This window comes from Cucurbita maxima, unplaced genomic scaffold (assembly GCF_002738345.1).
Source record: "Cucurbita maxima cultivar Rimu unplaced genomic scaffold, Cmax_1.0 Cma_Scf00018, whole genome shotgun sequence".
Lineage (NCBI taxonomy): Eukaryota > Viridiplantae > Streptophyta > Magnoliopsida > Cucurbitales > Cucurbitaceae > Cucurbita > Cucurbita maxima.
The window spans coordinates 2,714,084-2,731,814 of record NW_019272034.1 but is presented as its reverse complement, the minus strand read 5'-3'; the positions used below and the strand labels follow the sequence as shown (position 1 = coordinate 2,731,814).

The window sequence follows — 17,731 nt, the reverse complement described above, 5'->3', positions numbered from 1 at the left end:
AAAAAAAAAAAAAAAAAAAAAAAAAAAAAAAAAAAAAAAAAAAAAAAAAAAAAAAAAAAAAACTCACATTTAAAACATTTTTTTTCTTTGTTGTGATTTGCATGGAGAAATCAAACACCAACCACCAGACATTTCTGTTAACAAACAGAGAGATTTGATACTTCAAATGGACACCTCTGACTCAACAAACAAACACATGATATCTCAGTTATAGAGAATTGACGACTAGTTGCATAACAAATTATAAAGAACTTCGATACAAAACTTAATTAATTCTAAAATTCCGCTATTTTTTTTTTTTGATTCTATAATATTTGGGAGTATTACATTAGTGGGCTATTGAGAAGGCCATGCCATGAAGAAGCATTACTAAACCCAAAATCCATACCCATCATCATATTTGAATCCATAATTCCATTATTATTTGCAATACCCCAAAGGATTTTACTTTCGTCACCCGCGTTGTATACCTCTTGCTTCATGGTTGTCACCGTCACCGCGGTGGTTGTAGCATGATGATCTTGATCGTACGGCTGTAATCTCATCTGATCTATCCCACTTTCGATTCCACCCATGTTGTTGTTGTTGTTATTGTCATAATACATCCCTTGAGAATTATACGGAAACCCGTTCAAAACGTCACCGTTTGGCATTCCCAAAGTAGGGAAATCAAAGTCGTTGAACGTTGGAGTGACTGACCCACATGAGTTTTTGTGAAGCCTAGCGAATGCCAGCCCTTGGTGGTCGTAGGACAGATGCGGTAAGGCGGCGGCGGAGGCAAAGGGATGATCTTGGGGTTTTTTCGATGATGATGACGACGACGATGATGATGAGTTAGCGGAGGAGAAGGATCTTTTGTTTTTACGACAGCCGCCGCCGACGGGGATGTTGCGGAGGGTGCCGCCTTGAGTCCAGTAACGGCGGCAGGATTTGCAAAAGTAGCGAGGTTGGGAGAGGCTGTAGTTGTTGTAGTAGCAGAATTTGGTGTTGGGTGAATCACATCTTGGGCATTTCAAGGCTTGCTTTGGTTGTGGCCTTGGCTTTCTAGTTTGGTCTAGTGAGGGTTTTGAATGTTGTTGTTCAATTTCCTGTAGAATAATTAGACATAAATTAATGAGAATAATACAAAACTGAGGACAACCCATGTCGGAGAATGGTTAATTACCTGGTGGTGGACGGCGGCGGAGAGATCCATAGCTGACCTGAGCTGAGCTGAACTGATGAAGGTGGAGGAGAAAGAAAGAGTAAAGGGATGAGTAGAAGAAAGAAGAAGGGGGAGAAGATATAAAGGAAGGGAGAGGAGAGAGAAGACTGGTGATAGGGATTGTGTTGGGTTGGCTTTGTTGTATGTATGTCTGTGATGGTCAGTTCTTTGGTCTCAGCAACGGTTTCATATGAAACCTGCTTGTGGGTCCCACGTTGCACACACTCACGCCATGTCAGCATTCAACATTCTGGTTTCGTCGACCATTTTGTTTTTTTTATATTTTATTTTATGGGAGAAACACAGGGCGGTGGGGTCCCACACTATTGTATTGATGTTCAAAATCAAATAGTTTGTTTTTTTTGTTGGTTGGGATTGATGACGTGGCTCTTCTGGATAAGTTGAATGGTTAAAAGACAAAGCAGCCAAACGCCCTCTCTCTCTCTCTCCCCTTGCCAAAATGGAGATTCTCTCTCTTTCTATCTCTAATTTTATCTAAATTTGACACTTATGTGGTTAAAAAATGATTTTTTATGAAGATGTATCACCAATACTGATTCGAATGAGAGTATGAGATCCCATCCATTATTTGGAGAGGAAAACGAGACATTTCTTATAAGAGTGTGAAAATTTCTTCTTAATACACGTGCACAACGATACGTAATGGACTATTTATACAACTAGGTAACGTGGTCATAAATTCTGGGTATGAGACGTTACCTATTTTTTTACCTTTAACCCCACAAGACGAATGAATTGAACGAAGAACAAAACGCTTTAGTTATGGGGAAGGGAAGAGAAGGGGAGGGGCTCCCCAAATTCCAACAAGCTTGATTGAGTTGTCATACTCACAATTTCCTTTTACCAATATTATTCTACACATGGAGTCTTATGGTGGGGCTTTGTACCATTTCTACACTAAAAAAATGAACCAAAGGTACCCAAAAAAGTACCAACTCCTAGCATGCCTGCATAAACCCACAAATCTTTACACCATATAACTTCAAAATTCTATATACCCGACTTAATTTACACTGTTTTCTTGGCTAATTACAACACGAGGTGAAGAGCTACTCTCTAGAATATCCTTTCCCTAACCGATAAGATCATAAAGCTAGTTGTCTAACAGAATATATTCTTCTTCATCCCTTTACGTTTTTTAATTATATATGCATGTCTTATTATATTTCCGAATTTTCTCGAAACATATATTTCCACAAACCCTAATTCACAAAAGGTGAATGTTAAATCTCACATCAGTTAGAGAGTATAATGAAACATTCTTTATAAGGTTGTGGAAACCTCCCCTTAGTAGTCACGTTATAAAACCTTGCTGAGAAGCCTGGAAAAAAAAGCCCAAAAACAACAATATTTACTAGCGGTGAGCTTGGGCTATTAAAGCGAATCTCTTGTAATAAGATTACAAAAAGAAAAAAAAAATTATTAAGAAACTCTCATAATTGAATTAGATCGCTTAAGAATAATTCATATCTGGAATATTTAAAAAATCTTTGAATTTATAAGAGAATAAACTCGAGAATCTCTGGTTGAATAACCTAACCCTAATGTTTGGTAAACATGTTATAAGTGAGTTTAATATGTTGTACGTAATTGTAACGACTCAAACCCACTAATAGCATATATGGTTCATTTTAGGATTTTCCTAAAGATGTTTAAAACACGTTTGTTAGGTCTTGGTTTTCATACTCTTATAAGTAATATTTCGTTCTTCTCTCTAATTAATATCGGACCCAATGTCCTCGTTAGCACTCATTCCTCTATTCAATCGATGTGGGATCTTACAATAATAGCTTAATTCCATTGACCTAAAAACAAAGATAATTTAGTAAGTAACTCAAATCAAATGATCCCTCGACCATTATGAACATAAATAAGACGATATAAACCTAACCCACGAGCTAAACGATAAAAGAATCGAAACGAGGTTGGGTTTGCTTTTCCATGATAGTTTAATCAAAATCATAAACTACGAAACATAATGATTTTGTTTATGGGAGTTGTAAACTTTACAATATACGACCAAGAATGTCGGAATTTGGAAGCGGGAAAATCAGAGGGGATTTTTGAAAAATTTTATTTAGATTTTGTTAATGTTACCAACCAAATTTCTAAGGCCGTCATCACATCACCAAATAACACAAGCAATGATGATGGATCTTAGTTATGATTACCATATGAATCCCAAGCATTTAATTAATATTATTACTTTAATTCTCCATTTTATAATATCTATATGAATCAATAATCATGTTATTATATGATTTGATTAAGGAACATGGAATCTTTGAATAATTAACTAAACTAGGTTTCTTCATTTCAATCATTATTGGTTTTGTCTTGTTTTTATTTTCTAGTTTGAAAATAATATTTTTGAAACTATTTAAGCATAATTAAATCGAGTTATTACATGAAAAAAATGTTTTTATTAATTTATTTTTTAAAAAAATCTAAATTAAAAAAGGTGTAAATTTTAAAAATAGATGAAATAAATAAAAATAGGGTAAATTAGTGAAGAAACGAAGAAGAAAGAAAAAGGGGAAATGGAGGTGGTGTTGGAGTTGGATAGGATGTGGTGGGGGCCGAAGAAGAAAAAGAGAGTTGGAAGTGGGGCCCACCCAATAGCACAGTTGACTGGTCAACGAATTTCTTAGTCAAACAAAACACAAACATAGAGAGAGACATAGGAAAAAAAAAGTGAAAGGAAGAAGAGAGGGTAAAATGATGGGGAAATGTGCAAATACGAGAGACATTATTTTATTTTTTTTTTATTTTTTTATTTTTTTATGGTCTGTCGTAAAAATTTTAAAGTGAAGCGTGTTTGATTTTAAATTATCATCTCTATATTGGCACGTAAAGATAGATTTAAACCGAGTGGTGATGTTGTTGGAGTGCAAATGAGTATCGACACCATTAGATAGCATACTTTTACGATAATGAAAGACAATTAAAATAAATGCTAAATTAATAAAAATATTTATAAATTTGGTATTCAATCAAATCTTTAATTTTTTTTTAAATATATTATTTACCGCTAGGGTTAGATGAAAAATGTTAAAAATATTCAAGTAGCACTAATTGTCGACACCTCATAAACTATCTTCAAAAATAATAATAAAATATTAACGATTTTTATTCAAAAATAATATAATATGAGGGCATGTGTTTGGTTTTATGGCTGATTCCATTTTACATTACTTGCTTCACTGTACTTATTTGTACTTACTTACCTTACTTGTCACCTCCTATTATATGATTCATAATTAACATACTTAATGTGAATAATAAACTCTAATAAAGTTCAAAACTTTATAGTATAATAATAATAATATTAATTTGAAAGCTTAGGATAAGGAAAATATCGTGGGCGGGAAGAACGAGGCATAGGGGAAACCAGTGTCTGGATGAACCGAATGGTCGGTGGAAGGGGAGAGGGATGGGGCCCCACATGTCCACCATGCTTAGGGTTACAATACAGACAAACCACTAGGAGCCTCTGCCACCTCACCCATCTATTACGTGGCATCGCGAATATTTCGTTTTACGAGGTATGCGTAGCTTAACACTCCCATGTACCCCTCCGCACTTGATCCCTCCCTCTTTCTCCTCCCTCCTCAAGCAACGCATCTTTTTTATTAATTATTTATCTATTTTTAATTTACAATTTGCTCTTCTTTTCGCCACGTGTTTTCTCTCCATCCCTGTGAGCCCCACTCTCCCCTTCACGCCAGGCACGAGGGAAGAATACTCCACGTCATCTCATATGGGTCCCACTCCAATGCAGTTTTTTTTCCGTTACGGAACGGGAGAGGTTTCTTGTTCCCTTCTCTTTTACGTAATCCGCTTGTTCCTAAAAACAAAACGGTGTCGTTTTATCTGCTGTCCCATTTGTTTGTTTGGATAAGATTAACGGATAAAGAGGTAGGTGCAAAGGGGTTGTGAAAAAACGTGAATACAATTAGGTTGTAAAATTATCACTTTAATTTTTATTTTTATTTTAAAAATAAAAAATGTCGCTTAAACTTGCTTTTATTTTTTAAATTTAGCATAAAAATTTTAATATATTTTTTAAAAAGATAAAAAATTGAAAAAAAAAAGTTAATTTTGTTTTAAAATTTTAATCTTTTTTTTTCTTTAAAAAAAATTGAACTAACAAAGCCCAAGCCAACCTAACCCGCACAAAGCCCAAGACTTAAAGCCCGGCCCAATAAGCATAGCCCACGACTTAAAGCCCAGCCCAAGAATTTAGTGGGCATCATCAAGAACATTATTTATTTTTAATTGATTTATTTGAAGACGAAGAACGTGGCTGATGCATATGATTTTGGCAAAAAGGTAAAAGTCAACTAACAATAAATTAATATTTAAGCTTTTATGAGTTTTTATTTATTTATAGTGGTTTGGTTATGCATGATCTTGTCGTATTAACACCTTAATTAATGCTAAACAATTGATAATCCTATAATTAGAAGAATTATCAATAAATAACTCAAAACCATAATTCAAAATAAATTGATTTGGAGAAGAAACTATTAAATCAAACTATAAAATTCCTTATTTAAAAGAATTAAAATATTATATCAACTATAGGGTAAAGTCAAATATGCACGGTAGTTTAAATAGTTTGTTCAAACGTGATTGGAAGAATTACAGTAATAACTATTTATTCCAAACAAACCTTTAACCATAGTTGATATCAATAGGAACAATAATCATGCCCTACATGACTAGAATGTCAACATTACACCACCTTTTACCTTACTAGAAGGTTGATTTGGACTCCCGTGGTAGCGTCAGAGAAAAAAAAAACTATGATAATGTGATCATGAGGTTTCTAAGACCAACAATTTGAGTCGACAAGCGGTGATGATGATGACATCCTCATTGGCTGAACATGAGTGAGAGTGCAAAGGGAGATGACTAACAAGACGAGTGGGTTGCAAGAAAAATTCAAAAAAGAACTAGGAGTAATGACATCGATGAGTGAAACAATGTTCGTCTAGCAATGTGCAGACAACGACGACGATGACACTGTGTAGATCGACAAGAGACACACAACGGACGATTGCAATGGTGAAGGAGAGACAGATAGACTGACATACGAATGGGAGAAGACCTCGTAAAGGTACAAAATTGTAAAAAATTTCTAATAAGGAGGGTAGTTTGGTCTTTTCACATAATAGTGAAATCTAAAACACAATAGATAGCTATGACGAGTCATTTCCTCTCCCATCATCAATTGTTTAATAATTCATCGGTGTTTTGGGCTTTCACAAACACAACCAATCCTCACAATCCCAAAAGAAGCAAAAACCCATCAAATTTTTTCTTGTTTTAGGCATTGCTTAATCTGTTCTTCAAATCCCTCTCTTCCTTAGCTTCTACGCATCATCCACCAAACATTCAATCCCTAAACTCCACAACTCTTATCTTATCATGTGAATCAATATCTATCTATCTCCTTATTGTTCTTCCTAAGATGGTCGAAATTTCAAGAACATCAAAGAAAAATCCGTTCTTGACCACAAATCAAAGAAAAAACACCACTTTTTACTTCAAATTCTTTCTTTCCGCTTCTCTTTCCTTCTATTTCTTCACTTTTTTCCTCCTTACCCATAATCCCAATCTGGGTTTGATCCATCATCATCATTATGTCTCTAATTCCAACGCCTTTGCCTCTAAAGCTCTCGTCCAATCCGAACCCAACGATTTCAAACTCTTTGTCTACGATTTGCCGCCGGAGTTCAACGCCGATTGGCTTTCCGACGGCCGGTGCGGCGGCCATTTGTTTGCCTCCGAGGTGGCAATTCATAGAGCCCTGTTGACAAGCAGGGTTCGGTGTATGGACCCTTATGAGGCGGATTTCTTCTTCGTTCCTGTTTATGTTTCGTGTAATTTTAGCTCCATTAATGGGTTGCCGGCTATTGCTCATGCTCGCCCTCTTTTGGCCTCCGCCGTGGCGGCTATCTCTCGTGAATTTCCGTTTTGGAATCGGAGCGGCGGCGCCGACCATATCTTTGTCGCTTCCCATGACTATGGCGCTTGTTTCCATGCCATGGTAAGACGGAATTTTGATGAATTTTTTAAAAATTTAATTTAATTGAATTTTGTTTGGATATTGAAGGAGCATGAGGCTATGGCAGATGGGATACCGCAATTCTTGAAGCATTCGATCATTTTGCAGACTTTTGGAGTTAAATATAAGCATCCATGTCAGGATGTTGAGAATATTCTTATTCCACCTTATATTCCACCGGAATCTGTGGAAGAATCCGTCGTCCACGGCCGTCGGAGAGACATATTCGCGTTTTTCAGGGGAAAAATGGAGGTAAACCCCAAGAACTTCGGTGGCCGATTCTACGGCAAGTAAGGCAATTTTAAAAAGATCAAGTCTTTATTATTATTATTATTATTATTATTATTGTGTTTTTTTCTTTGCTTACAACCATATAATTTCACCGGTTCGGACTTCCGTGGCGGCGTTGACTTCTCTGCAGGCGGGTTCGGACTTTGATTTGGAAGAAATTTCACCGGCACCGGCGGTTTTACATCAAAAGGCAGAGGTTTGCTGGTTACCGGTCGGAAATAAGCCGGTCGGTTTTCTGTTTATGTCCTCTAGGGTGGGCCCCGTGGAGTCCGAGATTGGTTGAGTCGGTTGCACTTGGTTGCGTGCCGGTTATCATAGCTGATGGTATCCGGTTGCCGTTCCCCGATGCCGTGGACTGGCCGGGAATATCGTTGACTGTGGCGGAGAGAGACGTCGGAAAATTGGGGAGAATTCTTGAACGTGTGGCATCGACCAACCTCTCCACCATTCAAAACAACCTCTGGAACCCCAAAAATCGGCAGGCCTTACTATTCCACAATCCTATCCAACCACATGACGCCACGTGGCAAGTAATTAGAACCCTGGCAAAGAAGTTGGATAGCTCGTTTAGGAGTTCGAGACTTCCAAACCAGTTGAAGAACGACACGTAGGATGCCAGATGGACTTCTTTCGTTAGAGGTAAAAGAGGAGTTTTTTTTTATTATTATTTTTTTTTTGGTTTCACGAGTACGGCTGGACAGTACTAGTTGGGCGGTGGGGACACGTGGCAGAGTTTTCTCCGTGGGTGTAGTTAAAATTGGATTAGATTTTTTTTTTTTAATTAAATTGGATTAAATTTCTAAAAAACTGTAGAGTTGATAATCTGACCAATTGAAAAATAGGGTTATAAACTTATATTCTTCCTATTTTTTGACTTTGAAAATTTTTAATATTTAAATTTCACGAGACTTTATTTATTGGATATAAGTATGTTTTTTAAAATAATTAATAAAACAAATCGACAACTCAATCCAATCTAGGTTAGATTGAGCTGTAAACTCTATTCAAGTTGTTAAAAACACCAATTCAATCAACACAGTGTCGGGTTGATCCAAAATATTTTTTCAACTTAATTCATATAATTTAAGTCAATATGTTATCGCTCGTGTAAAATAAAATGATGTTTAATACCTAAATAAATAATGTAGAAATAAGAGAGTAGACCAAACTATTATTATTTTGTTAATAAATAGGAAATTAATTATCCAACTAAATTTAGTTGAATAAACTAAACCAACTGGAAATGACTAATTATTTTTTAAAAAGGAAAAAAATTAAATTATGGAGGAATCATATTATTGTATTGATTGAATGAAGCCAAGTTTGAATTATTGTGAAGGAAAAAGGAAGGGAGCACAAAATGTCAAAAATTTAAATAATGATAAATAAATAAATAACAGACAGGGGTAGGAAGAGCCAAAGAGGACAGTCTGTGAGAGGCACTTAAAATAGGCCAAGTGTACCCTACTGCTGACGTGGATGCCCCCTTGGACAAACGGCTACCCGATAATAGAGATCAAATCTGCAATGTGTCACAATTATGCTTGTCTAAGGTGTGTTGCGCATGACCACATACTAAAACTCTTGTCTTGTATTTTCTAAATGTGGGTCTCGACATAATCATGTCAGCCTGATAGACCTAAAATGTCTCAAAATGTACTATATGAGAATGTGATCAGTCATCAACTCCTCCCACCTAAATTTTGTATGACGGTTCACTAACAACACGTCTAGGCACCTAAATCGCCTCAAAATATATTATAAGCGGACATGGCTAGTTGACAATTCTTCCTTACATGTGTTATATGATGTTCAACCTATGATGTTTCTTTCTTTGCTTACAACCATATAACGACTTTCAAATGTTTTTTCAAATCTTGCTTTCAAATTCTATTTCTAAAATCTCTGTCCCCGTTTTATAAAACTTTATTCTCAAATTGGGGTCAGAAGCTTAGTATATGTCATTAGGTCGAAGGCGACATGATTTCAAGTTAGCTGAATCACTCAGTGGAGAGAGTGAGTGTCGTACAATCACGTACAAACGACCTATAAAAATGCGATTGTGACATAACCTTGCAGATAGCGACTGATATATATATGTATGTATGTATGTATGTATGTATGTATGTATGTATGTATGTATGATCTTCCCTTATTTAAATCTCTATATATGTACTCATGAATCAAGGTATTCACATATTTAAATCTCTAAAAAAGGGTTGGCTTATTATATTAAAAGAAACGATAATAGCAAAAGAAAAGTAAGAACGTTCATGTTTTATTGAATTTTTGGAACACTAACAAATTTAGGTCAATCTGAAAGTTGACATTTTTGTCTGAAAACTCGAAAATATGGTTATAATCCAAATCCTACCAAGATTAATAATTACAAACATCAATAATATTAATTTTGATAAAAAAGAACAATTTAACAACCCATCCAACGTAAGAATAGAAGCTTAGATCGAGCTGAATTGTGAACCATATTCAAGTTGCTCGAGTCACCAATTTAATCAATAAAAAAATTTGAATGGATAGAAACAATTTTTGAGTTGTGTACACAAAAAAATAAAAAAAATTAAATGCAAAGAATTTGGTGTAAACCATGTAACATGTTCTTAAAGTTTACACCCCAATGATTTGTTACATATGATGCGATCATTTCTTGAAATTGATGGCATGTTTATCAAAAGTTAAATTCCCAATCTTCATCCTCTTCGATTCCAATGGATAAAACTCCATTTCTGTCTTCAAAGAATCCATATCTTCTCTGAACTTCTGGTATATATCTCCTCTGTAAAACTCCGCCGTCCTCCGAACCAAAACCAGTGATACCATGGCCACAACGAACGTCAATCCGGCCAGAATCGTGAAGGATTGTTCAAAGCATTTGCTCCCCTCGCAGTGAAACTCGCTTGCATTATTCCCCGTCAACGCCATCTCGTCGTACAGCTTTCCGATCACCATCACGTTCAGAATGTAAGACCCAATCGGACATGACAATTGCCCGAAATTGAACAACGTCGAGTAATGTTTCAGCCCGAAAAATTCTGAGATCATCGCGAAATGCAACGGAACTTGAGAACCCAATGAAAACCCAATTATGATCGACGCAATGCAGAGGGAATTGTTGAAGGGGAAGGCCACGATGAGGTAGCCAACGCAGGAAACCAAGTGGATGAGTGTCAGCATCATCGGCCGGGGGAATTTGAACTTCTCGAGCAAGATTTCTGAGACGAACCCAGAAAAGATTCTGCCGGTGAAGTTGAAAATACTGACCAGAGAGATGAAGGAGTTGATTGTTTCCGGTGGGTAATTCAGGGATTCTCCGATTTGGCCGAGATTGTCGATGGCGGTTAAATTTGCGCCGACGCCGATCAACATGGTGGTGAGCAAAATCAACATGTCGACGCTGAAAATCGCTTGAGGAATTGTGAAGTCTTCTCCTCTTTTGGGTTTGTTGAAGATGTTGGCGAAACAGGAATTGCTCTGTTTTGGTAGTTCTAAAACAGAGGAGGAAGAACAAGAAGCAGAGCATGATGGAGCCGATTGGGGGTTGTCGATTCTGATTCTTGTGAAACGATTCCCGACAGTTCTTTTATTGAGATTCCACATGATAATCTCTTCTCTAATGGCGATCAACAATGGAACAAGAAGCAACGCAAGGATTGCGGCGACGATGGTAATGTGAGCGGTTTGGTTGAATTGAACTTTTTTCTGAACAAAAATCAGGGCGGTGAGAAACAGAGCCAAAATGATGGTGACGCAAAGAAACTGAACAAAAACTCTGAATTCATTTGGGTGTTTGACGGCTCTCATTTCCCTGATTGTTTTAACAAAAATGATGGAAATCAAAGAGGGGAACCAGGCGAGTAGAAGAATCAGAGATTTGGTATCATGATCATAAAAGGCGCCGTAAATCTGTGTCATGATAGCGCCACTTAAGCCGACGAACCCCTTTAGAAGCCCCAACATGACGCCTCGCCGTTCTGGGAAATTCTTGACGCACGACACCAGGACGACTGTTAATGATCGAACAGGATTAACCCATGTTAATTTGGTTAAGGGGTTTCGATTTTAAGCTCTGAAAAATGGTTAGATTTGTTTAGATTATTACCTGTGTTGGCGAAATTCTGGGAGTTTGCTCCGACCATAATGTAAAAGCAGAAAAACTCCACCGTCGGACGGATAATTTTTCCGGTGACGGCTTGCCATATTTTGAAATATCCGACGAAGTTAAGGGCGGCGCCGATGAGGATAACGAACCAAGTGGGTGCTACTTCGGCTAGCAAGCCGGCAATGACGCCGACGTTGGATCCCAAATCTTTGTAAAACCCGATTTTGTTGAGTGTGGTTTGGTCGCATTTGAGCGTGGATTTGATGTCTTTGGAGTAAGAAGCGAATAAATAGACTCCGCCGGCGCCGGACATTATGAGGAAGGAAGCGAAGAGAGAAAACCACCGCCCCGTTACCACTTGTTGAATGAAACAGGACAGCTCTGCCCTGCAGATTCCGCCATTGATGGAGCTTGGCGGTGGTGATACAATCATTTTTCAAGAAGATTGGTGGAGAATGAATTAGAGATGTGTTAAATCAATTGTGTTTTGTTTAATGTTCATGTTTGATTCATATATATATATATATATATATACATGACAGAATAACTAAGTTATGAAGTGATAATCACTAATATGGTTTGTAGAGGTTAATTTTAGAAGAAAAAGATGAACACAAATGGGGTAAGCCCAACTAAGAACCAAACTAACAAAACAAAGGAGTTGGTATTGTGAGGGTACCTACCAATATCATATAATTTATTGTAAATATTAAATCCCAATCACCAATTTAGTAAAAAAAATTTAAGGATATTAATAAAACTATTGAAAGCATCCCGGGAGCAAAATCAAGTCTATGCGTGTAATATTGAAAAGGACTCAAAATGTACGGTAGGAGACATGGTGTCAACTCTCCACCACTTTTGAGCATTGTAATCTAAGCGAGCTACCCTGTGATACATGTGTGTGTCATAGTGACGGCGAGCGTGCTGAAACGAGTGTCTCGAGCGACTTCCTTTGAAATGGGTTTTTCAAGAACAGTACCGGGCAACACGGGTGTGCCAATATTGCGCCTTAGCCTGCGTGTCGGTATGCACCCACTATCCAATACGGTATCCGTACATGATATGACATGGGCATAGGAGGACCAATGTATCGATAGAATTCAGATGGATGGATGTTCGGGATGTCTCGATGAAATGAGCGATACGTGGGTCCGTTCTCGATGACATGACCCATTGAGTTGTGATGACTGACGACACCTCAAGACTTGGAATGACGTCAAGACATGAGTCATGTCAATCGGGAACTAAGATGACAAGATGAGATACGATATTGCATTGAGAGATCTTAACCCAGAAGCAAAGGCGAGTCAAATGACTTGGTTTAGTGGAGAGGCAAATTAGTTTTGCAACATAAGTATGTTAATTTCATCTCTGTTCTTCTATCACTTCTATTATGGGGTTCTTGGGGGAGCAATCTTGTAGATTTTCTTCACTGTATTTCTTCCAATTCCTCAAATCCAAATCCAACCCTCTTTTACACTCAATCTTCATCCTCCTACTCCTCTGTTCTAAATTTCACCATTCGAAACCTCAGATTCTCAGGGCCCAATGTCCCTAAGCCAATCGCCATAATCAAACCATCGCAACCTTCCCAAGTTCAAGCAGCCGTCATATGCTGCAACAATCACGACCTCCGCATCCGAGTCCGCAGCGGCGGCCATGACTTCAAGGGTCTTTCTTACGTTGCCAATGTCACATTCGTGGTGATTGATTTGGTCAATCTTAATTAAGCGACGGTGGACATTGAAAACAACACTGCGTGGGTTCAATCTGGGGCGACCCAAGGTGAGGTGTATTACAAACTTGGCCTAAAAACCTCTGCTTTTGGTTTCCCCGGCGGAGTGCAGCCGACTGTGGGAATTGGTGGGTTCCTCAGCGGCGGTGGGTATGGGATGATGGTTAGAAGATATGGGCTTGGTGCAGACAATGTGGTGAATGCTCTACTTGTGGACGCTAATGGGAGGCTTCTTGATAGAGATTCTATGGGGGAGGATTTGTTTTGGGCCATTAGAGGCGGCGGAGGAGGCAGCTTTGGGATTGTCTTGGCATGGAAGTTGAAGTTGGTTCCTGATATGGAAAAATCGCTCGAGAGTAAGATTAGAATTACCTTATTGATTAAATATCTCAAGACAAGAACATTGTTTGAGATTCGAATCACTGGACAAGCAAGATCGATCCTGTCTAGCTTGAATGATTCTTGTTGATCAAATATCTCAACGCAAAAACACTTGTTTGAGATTCAAACCACTCAACAAGCAAGATTGATCATGTCGAGCTTCAATGATTCTACATGCAACCTAAACTACATAGAATTGTAAACAAACTAAGTCATTAGCTAAAGAAACACAAAGTCTCTTTTTACTGTATTTTCCAAATTCACTTAAAAAAAACATACCATTCTTTATATAGCCTCAAAAATGAAACTACTACATTCCAAGGATTTAACATTCATATTTATGACCATAATTAGCCGGGTGTAAATGTAATCTAGAGTAAATAAAAAGTCTTCAAATACAATAACTCTAAACGGTAACCACCCAAAATTTATAACAATCAAACTTCATTCTTCTTCAATATGGCATGAATTGAAACATCTTTTGATAATTTTGACAGTCTTTTCTTCACATCTTCATGGAAGTATATTGCATGATTGATATCTTTTAGTTCATATCAGTTCCGGTTCCTCCTACTGTTACGTCCTTCGTGGCTTATAGAAGTTTGGACCAAAACACTACCGACTTGGTTCATCGATGGCAGTTCGTTGCTCCGGTGATTGATGAAAGATTGTTCATTGGGTCATGACTCTCTACCATGAATAATATCAATGGAGATGTATTGCTTAGTTATAAACCAATGATTAACCCCTTAATTAGTAGATGTGAGACTTCTCTCTCGGGCCCGAGGAAGTCCTTGAACAAAGTACACCATTTGTTCACACTTAGTCACTTTTGACTACACCTTCGAAGCTTATAAACCCATGATCAACCCATTATTTAGTAGATGTAGGACTCCTCTCTAGGGCCTATGGAGCCCTCGAATAAAGTATACTACACCATTTGTTCAACACTTAAGTCACTTTTGACTATACATTCGAGGCTTATAAATCCATGATCATCCCCTTAATTAGTAGATGTGGGACTCCTCTCTAGGGCGGATCCCTCGAACAAAGTAGTACACCCTTTGTTCGACACTTGAGGATTCTACTGAAATGACTAAGTTAAGGGCATGACTTTGATACCATATTAGAAACCACGACTCTCCATAATGGTATGATATTGTCCATTTTGAGCACAAGGACTCGTATCAATGGAGATATATTTCTTACTTATAAACTCGTGATCATTCCATTAATTAGCCAACGTGGGACTCCCTCCCAGCAATCCTCAACACTCTTTCCATGTCTCGCCCACGAACATTTTTACGTGGTTTGAAAGTTCGAAAGTTAGGAGATTTAAATAGAAGAATGCAATTTCTTTTCACAGCTGCAAATTCAATGGAAGGAGGAGGAAGAACAAAGGGAGCATTTTTCTACTCACTGTTTCTAGGAAAGGCAGAGGAGCTTGTACCCATCATGGAGAAGAGCTTCCCAGAGCTGGGACTGAAAAAAGAAGACTGTTTGGAAACCAATTGGGTTGAATCAACGGCATATCCCGCAAGTGGGTTTGTGACAGCAAACGATTTGAATGTCTTACTTGACAGAGCCCCACTCAGCAGCGGCCGATACAAAACCAAATCAGATTACATCACACAACCCATCTCAGAACCCGCCCTCGACGGCATATGGGAAAGGTTGGACGCCGATGGCATAGAGACAGTGCAGCTCGTGCTGATCCGCTACGGAGGGAAAATGAATGAGATATCTGAAACAGAGCTCCCTTCGCCGCATCGAGCAGGGTATCCCATAAAAATTGGCTACTATGTTACATGGGAATCCCCTGAAGCTGACATGAGGCACTTGGAATGGAGCCGAGAGGTGTATGAGTACATGGCTCCTTTCGTGTCCAAATGGCCCAGATCTGCGTATGTCAATTACAGAGACCTTGACATTGGGACAAACAACGAGGACGGGACCCCGACGAGCTTCGAGGAAGCAAGTGTTTGGGGATTAATTTTGAGAGGTTGGTGCGAGTGAAAACAATGGTGGATCCCTGTGACTTATTCCGGCATCAACAGAGCATACCGCTCATGGCTCAACCAAAGATTAATGGTTAATGGCAATTATCTCTGGATCGAAAATAAACTCAAACCCCTAACTAAGAAAATAAAACAGACATAGATTTACTAGCTTACGAGCCGGTCAAGTTTATAGTAATGATCAAGTATCGGTCTAGTTTGTACTAAGTCAGGTAGAAAATAAAACAGACATGTACACTTTTTTTTGTATGAAAATAAAACGGACATAGATGTTCATACTAAGTCATATAAATGTAAAGCATTGTTCTATTCATGTACGATTTCTTTATTCAAATTGGTATAACTTCTTCATTATCGAGGACAATTAAGATAATTATCTTCCAATCATTTCTAATTTATTACCAATTTTTGTTTAAATTATATATGTATTATCACTTTTAATTACATTTAATTAGACAACATCAAATTAAATAGATCCTTGTAAATTTTACGAGTAAAATAGATCCTTGTAAAAAAGAAAATGTAATTTTACGAGTTCAAATTAAATAAATTTTATAATTTTTAGTGACATGCCTTGTAAATTTAAGATTTGAGAGAGTAAAATAGATCCAAAAATGAATCTCTTTTGTTGGGATAGTAAGATAATAGATTAAGAAGCTATCCCAAAAGGCACCATGCGGTAAGGCACATAACATTCTGCACAATTAGCTAGTCAAGGTGCTGAGCAACGTCTACAAAAATATGGATTGAACCATAAATGTTAAGAGTTTCTATGACACTACTCTTTGAAACCAAAATTTCCTACAACTTCTCTTTCCTCATGAGAACCTTCTCCAACGATCTTAGGCAGATTTTAACTTGGCTGAAGTTGAGGCAAGGTGGGAAAGGGTCCTGTGCCCCACAAATACCAAGAAAACTCCCAAGATGCCCAGTGCTTTCAGTGTTGTGAACAGGTCCAACTGTGTAAAGAGAATGAGAATTTAGCAAGCATGTTGACATAAAATGGCTCCAAACCTCAGAGTTTACAGAAAACCAGTAATATGGTACCTACCTTCAACCAAAAGAAAGTGTAAAGCAAGATAACCGCTCCAATGCTTAGATGGAAGAGAATGGCGAACGTGGCAGGTAACGTCGAAGTCGGGAAGTTCTTCAGGTTCACACCCAGTCGGAATAGCTATCAACAGATAAACAAGGGTAAACTTGATATGCTATCAACAGAAAAACAAGGGTGGAAATTTGCATAACATATTAATCAAGCAAAAAATTTGTTGGCTATAAAATCATGGATATGTTGGTGTAAATATCAATGTGGATGGATGCTCCAGAAAAGTCGCATGAATTGAAATAAAGTGTTCTTTCTGGACCAAAGTGATCGTTGATTATAGATAAGAGAACTCACCCCAATCAAAAATCCAAGGGATGGCAAAAATATGAGACCCAAGAAAGCAAGAGAGAGCTCCTTAGCTGGGCGCTTTTCTGGAGCCCTGAAGATGTGAGTTATTTCAGCTTTGGGTCCATAGCGTGTGTAAGGATCGACAGGCCGTAGAGGAGGACGAGGAGCCTTCTCTGGTGCTTCAGGCAGATCCAAGTCAACATGACCAATAGCCCTTATGAAAGAATTCTCCTGAAGGAAGGAAAAACCAGACTCTACTCAAGTTTCCAGAGTAATTTGTACAGGTGAAATTAATAAAGAAACTGAAATTACCATGATGGCATCACCAACAGTTAACTGAATTTCATATCGACCCGAGAGATAGAAAAACTTCTCGACCAAACCAAGAAAGTCCTACAGAAAAAAAAAAAAAAAAAAAAAAAAAAAAAAAAAAAAAAAAAAAAAAAAAAAAAAAAAAAAAAAAAAAAAAAAAAAAAAAAAAAAAAAAAAAAAAAA

General features: G+C 37.6%; 4 protein-coding genes and 1 pseudogene across 7 annotated transcripts in view; 2 read left to right on the top strand and 3 right to left on the bottom strand.

Moving 5' to 3' along the window:
- Nucleotides 1-256: 256 nt before the first annotated feature.
- Nucleotides 257-1,320, bottom strand: LOC111493413 (dof zinc finger protein DOF2.1-like). The gene is made up of 2 exons (XM_023143122.1): nt 1,166-1,320; nt 257-1,088 (listed from the first exon to the last, which is right to left on the bottom strand). Exons 1-2 carry the CDS (start codon nt 1,193-1,195, stop codon nt 324-326), a joined length of 795 nt encoding a protein of 264 aa, XP_022998890.1. The 5' UTR covers nt 1,196-1,320; the 3' UTR covers nt 257-323.
- Nucleotides 1,321-6,480: 5,160 nt separating this feature from the next.
- On the top strand, nt 6,481-8,346 carry LOC111493404 (probable glucuronoxylan glucuronosyltransferase IRX7). Of its 3 annotated transcripts, XM_023143112.1 has the most exons (4): nt 6,483-6,653; nt 6,688-7,280; nt 7,347-7,588; nt 7,720-8,346. In XM_023143112.1, exons 2-4 carry the CDS (start codon nt 6,702-6,704, stop codon nt 8,198-8,200), a joined length of 1,302 nt encoding a protein of 433 aa, XP_022998880.1. In that variant the 5' UTR covers nt 6,483-6,653; nt 6,688-6,701; the 3' UTR covers nt 8,201-8,346. The 3 variants fall into 3 exon arrangements, with proteins under 3 accessions (XP_022998881.1, XP_022998880.1, XP_022998879.1); XM_023143113.1 differs by having other exon boundaries at nt 6,481-7,280; nt 7,407-7,588; XM_023143111.1 differs by having other exon boundaries at nt 6,484-7,280.
- Nucleotides 8,347-10,228: 1,882 nt separating this feature from the next.
- LOC111493395 lies at nt 10,229-12,166 on the bottom strand. The gene is made up of 2 exons (XM_023143099.1): nt 11,707-12,166; nt 10,229-11,611 (listed from the first exon to the last, which is right to left on the bottom strand). Exons 1-2 carry the CDS (start codon nt 12,137-12,139, stop codon nt 10,248-10,250), a joined length of 1,797 nt encoding a protein of 598 aa, XP_022998867.1. The 5' UTR covers nt 12,140-12,166; the 3' UTR covers nt 10,229-10,247.
- Nucleotides 12,167-12,666: 500 nt separating this feature from the next.
- Nucleotides 12,667-15,941, top strand: LOC111493244 (annotated as a pseudogene).
- A 525-nt stretch (nt 15,942-16,466) lies between these two features.
- Nucleotides 16,467-17,731, bottom strand: part of LOC111493390 (dolichyl-diphosphooligosaccharide--protein glycosyltransferase subunit 2-like) — an 11,702-nt gene continuing 10,437 nt past the window's right edge. For both annotated transcript variants that reach the window (XM_023143090.1, XM_023143089.1), the window contains exons 17-20: nt 17,549-17,629; nt 17,243-17,467; nt 16,895-17,017; nt 16,467-16,802 (exon numbers count right to left, since the gene is read on the bottom strand). In XM_023143090.1, the coding sequence (XP_022998858.1) occupies nt 16,686-16,802; nt 16,895-17,017; nt 17,243-17,467; nt 17,549-17,629 (546 nt within the window). In that variant the 3' untranslated portion in view covers nt 16,467-16,685. The remainder of the gene's footprint in view (nt 16,803-16,894; nt 17,018-17,242; nt 17,468-17,548; nt 17,630-17,731) is intronic.

What these genes read in the sequence shown, in the direction of transcription:
- LOC111493413 (XM_023143122.1), bottom strand. Translation starts at nt 1,195, where the DNA reads ATGGATCTCTCCGCCGCCGTCCACCACCAG. An exon ending in CCGCCGCCGTCCACCACCAG is followed by an intron (nt 1,089 to 1,165) that starts GTAATTAACCAT and finishes ATTATTCTACAG; the next exon opens with GAAATTGAACAACAACATTC.
- LOC111493404 (XM_023143112.1), top strand. Translation starts at nt 6,702, where the DNA reads ATGGTCGAAATTTCAAGAACATCAAAGAAAAATCCGTTCTTGACCACA. An exon ending in GCGCTTGTTTCCATGCCATG is followed by an intron (nt 7,281 to 7,346) that starts GTAAGACGGAAT and finishes TGGATATTGAAG; the next exon opens with GAGCATGAGGCTATGGCAGA. An exon ending in GGTGGCCGATTCTACGGCAA is followed by an intron (nt 7,589 to 7,719) that starts GTAAGGCAATTT and finishes ACTTCTCTGCAG; the next exon opens with GCGGGTTCGGACTTTGATTT.
- LOC111493395 (XM_023143099.1), bottom strand. Translation starts at nt 12,139, where the DNA reads ATGATTGTATCACCACCGCCAAGCTCCATCAATGGCGGAATCTGCAGG. An exon ending in CCAGAATTTCGCCAACACAG is followed by an intron (nt 11,612 to 11,706) that starts GTAATAATCTAA and finishes GATCATTAACAG; the next exon opens with TCGTCCTGGTGTCGTGCGTC.